This window comes from Hipposideros armiger, unplaced genomic scaffold (genome assembly GCF_001890085.2).
Source record: "Hipposideros armiger isolate ML-2016 unplaced genomic scaffold, ASM189008v1 scaffold_6, whole genome shotgun sequence".
Lineage (NCBI taxonomy): Eukaryota > Metazoa > Chordata > Mammalia > Chiroptera > Hipposideridae > Hipposideros > Hipposideros armiger.
This window is the reverse complement of record NW_017731356.1, coordinates 5,517,425-5,519,280: the sequence shown is the minus strand read 5'-3', so window position 1 is coordinate 5,519,280 and position 1,856 is coordinate 5,517,425. Positions and strand designations below refer to the sequence as shown.

Genomic DNA, 1,856 nt, shown 5'->3' with positions numbered 1-1,856 from the left:
AGCCGCCGGATGCTGAGGTGGCAGGGCTCTCACCGTGGCACGGAAACAACGAGCAAATGCAGATCAGAAAAGTGCCCGCACATGGACACCAGGGCACCTCAGCAAAGAGCTACCGGGAAACGTGACTGAAATGTCAGATGGGCAGACGGCCAAAACGCCGGTGGGGCCGCCTGTGCCCTGCATTGGGGAATTACCCCAGGCTTCACACTCAGCCCGGAGGAAGGAGCATGACCCTAAATGTACTGAGGTTTCTGCCCAACAAGCAGAGTGGGGCTTACGATGGACATTAGGTTGGTATAGAAATATAAAGTTCTATTTCTTACATATCTAAGTGGGTGGCCTTAGATGCATACTCTATACAGAAAGAAGGGGGGGTGTTTGTATAAAGGAGGAAAGGAAGGAAGGAGAAGGAGAGAGGAAGGAAGGAAGGAAGGAAGGAAGGAAGGAAGGAAGGAAGGAAGGAAGGAAGGAAGGAAGAGATGTGGAGATGGCAGAGCTTTTCCTCTGGTTCCCACGCACTTTCCCACGCAAACACCAGTGGGAACGTGCAGGCACACGTCCACTGGACCCAGAAAATTAAAACTGGGCAAAAATTGTAGTCAACACCATAGTAATTGGTCAGACAGCTCATTTTTATTTTTTAAACCAAATAAGCTATGATTGGAAACTTCCATGTTGAAAAGTCATTATCATAGAAGGTAATTTTCATTTCTAAATTCCCAAAAAAGATGTCTTTGGGCTATTTTCTACCCAGTAGCATTTCAGCCGAGAAATGAAATGCAGTTATTTTAATAGAAATCAGGCAGCTGTTGGTTTGAGTGAGGATGTTTTGACAAACTTTGCGTTTCTGTCATGTCAGCGTGGTTTGACTTTCTAAAGCGTAACATCTGGTATGGATTTTAATGTAACCATCACATGGAAAAGCCTGCGAAATCGAAGGGAAATCTGAATGATTTAAATATCTCAGGCTGTCTTCTGCCACCTCTGTGACTGCCCACCCATCCCCAGGTCGGGGCTTGAGATGTCAGCCTTAGCTCCTCTCCCATTTCTATGAAGTAGAAAGATGCTAACTTTATTGTCTTTAAAGACGGGGAAAGTGAAGCAAAGAAAAGATAAAGAAGGAAGAGAGGAAGGAAGGAGCAGGGGAGGGAGGGTGGAGAGGAGGAGGGAGGGAGACGCTGGTCATCTCTGAAAAGCAGCACTGAGACTCAGGGAGTCTGGGGCGTGGAAAAGAGTTTTTCCTTCTACACACACACCCTTTGCTTAGTCTGAAATGCTTTTACATAAACATGTATTACTTTTTTGGTTCAAAGCTCCTGTTAATTGTAGCTCATAAAAGTAATAAAGAAGTTCAAGTCACCTCTAAGTCCAGTGGCAACATAGGGTGGCCTCGGCACAGAGGGGACGAGCAGGCCTCGCCCAGGCTGTCTAAAGGGGCCCGTGGCTCTTCTCGGTCCCTGATGCCATGACGCTCAGCGAGACCAGCGGCCCCGTCACGCTCACAAAACACAGGCATCCAGGCCCCTTGCCCGTGACAGGGGAAAGCTATCCTCCCACTACCCCGATCTGGAAGAGGAGAACAGAAGAGACTCCTGGCCTCCCTCTTCTCCAAACCAGAGCTGCGGCCCGCCCTGGTCCTAACAACTGGGCCATGGAGAGAGTGGGCGCTGGGCGGGCGGAGGGGGTGGCCAGAGAGGCTCCCTTGGCAGGACCACAGTCTTCCTCTGACATCATTTCTTCTACCCTCTTTCATCTTAATCTGAACTGTCAAGTCAACATATTACCTCAAAAATGCAAAAACAGAGCCCCTTCGGAGCAAGTCCTCAGGTGAAAGGACTGCCTTCCTTGCCCTTGTC

General features: G+C 49.0%; 1 protein-coding gene across 1 annotated transcript in view; it reads right to left on the bottom strand.

Annotated features, from left to right (window-relative positions):
• Positions 1-1,856, bottom strand: part of TNN (tenascin N) — a 69,053-nt gene that overhangs the window by 10,982 nt on the left and 56,215 nt on the right. Inside the window, exon 12 of the mRNA XM_019647003.1 lies at positions 1,361-1,566. Coding sequence (XP_019502548.1) covers positions 1,361-1,566 — 206 coding nt within the window. The remainder of the gene's footprint in view (positions 1-1,360; positions 1,567-1,856) is intronic.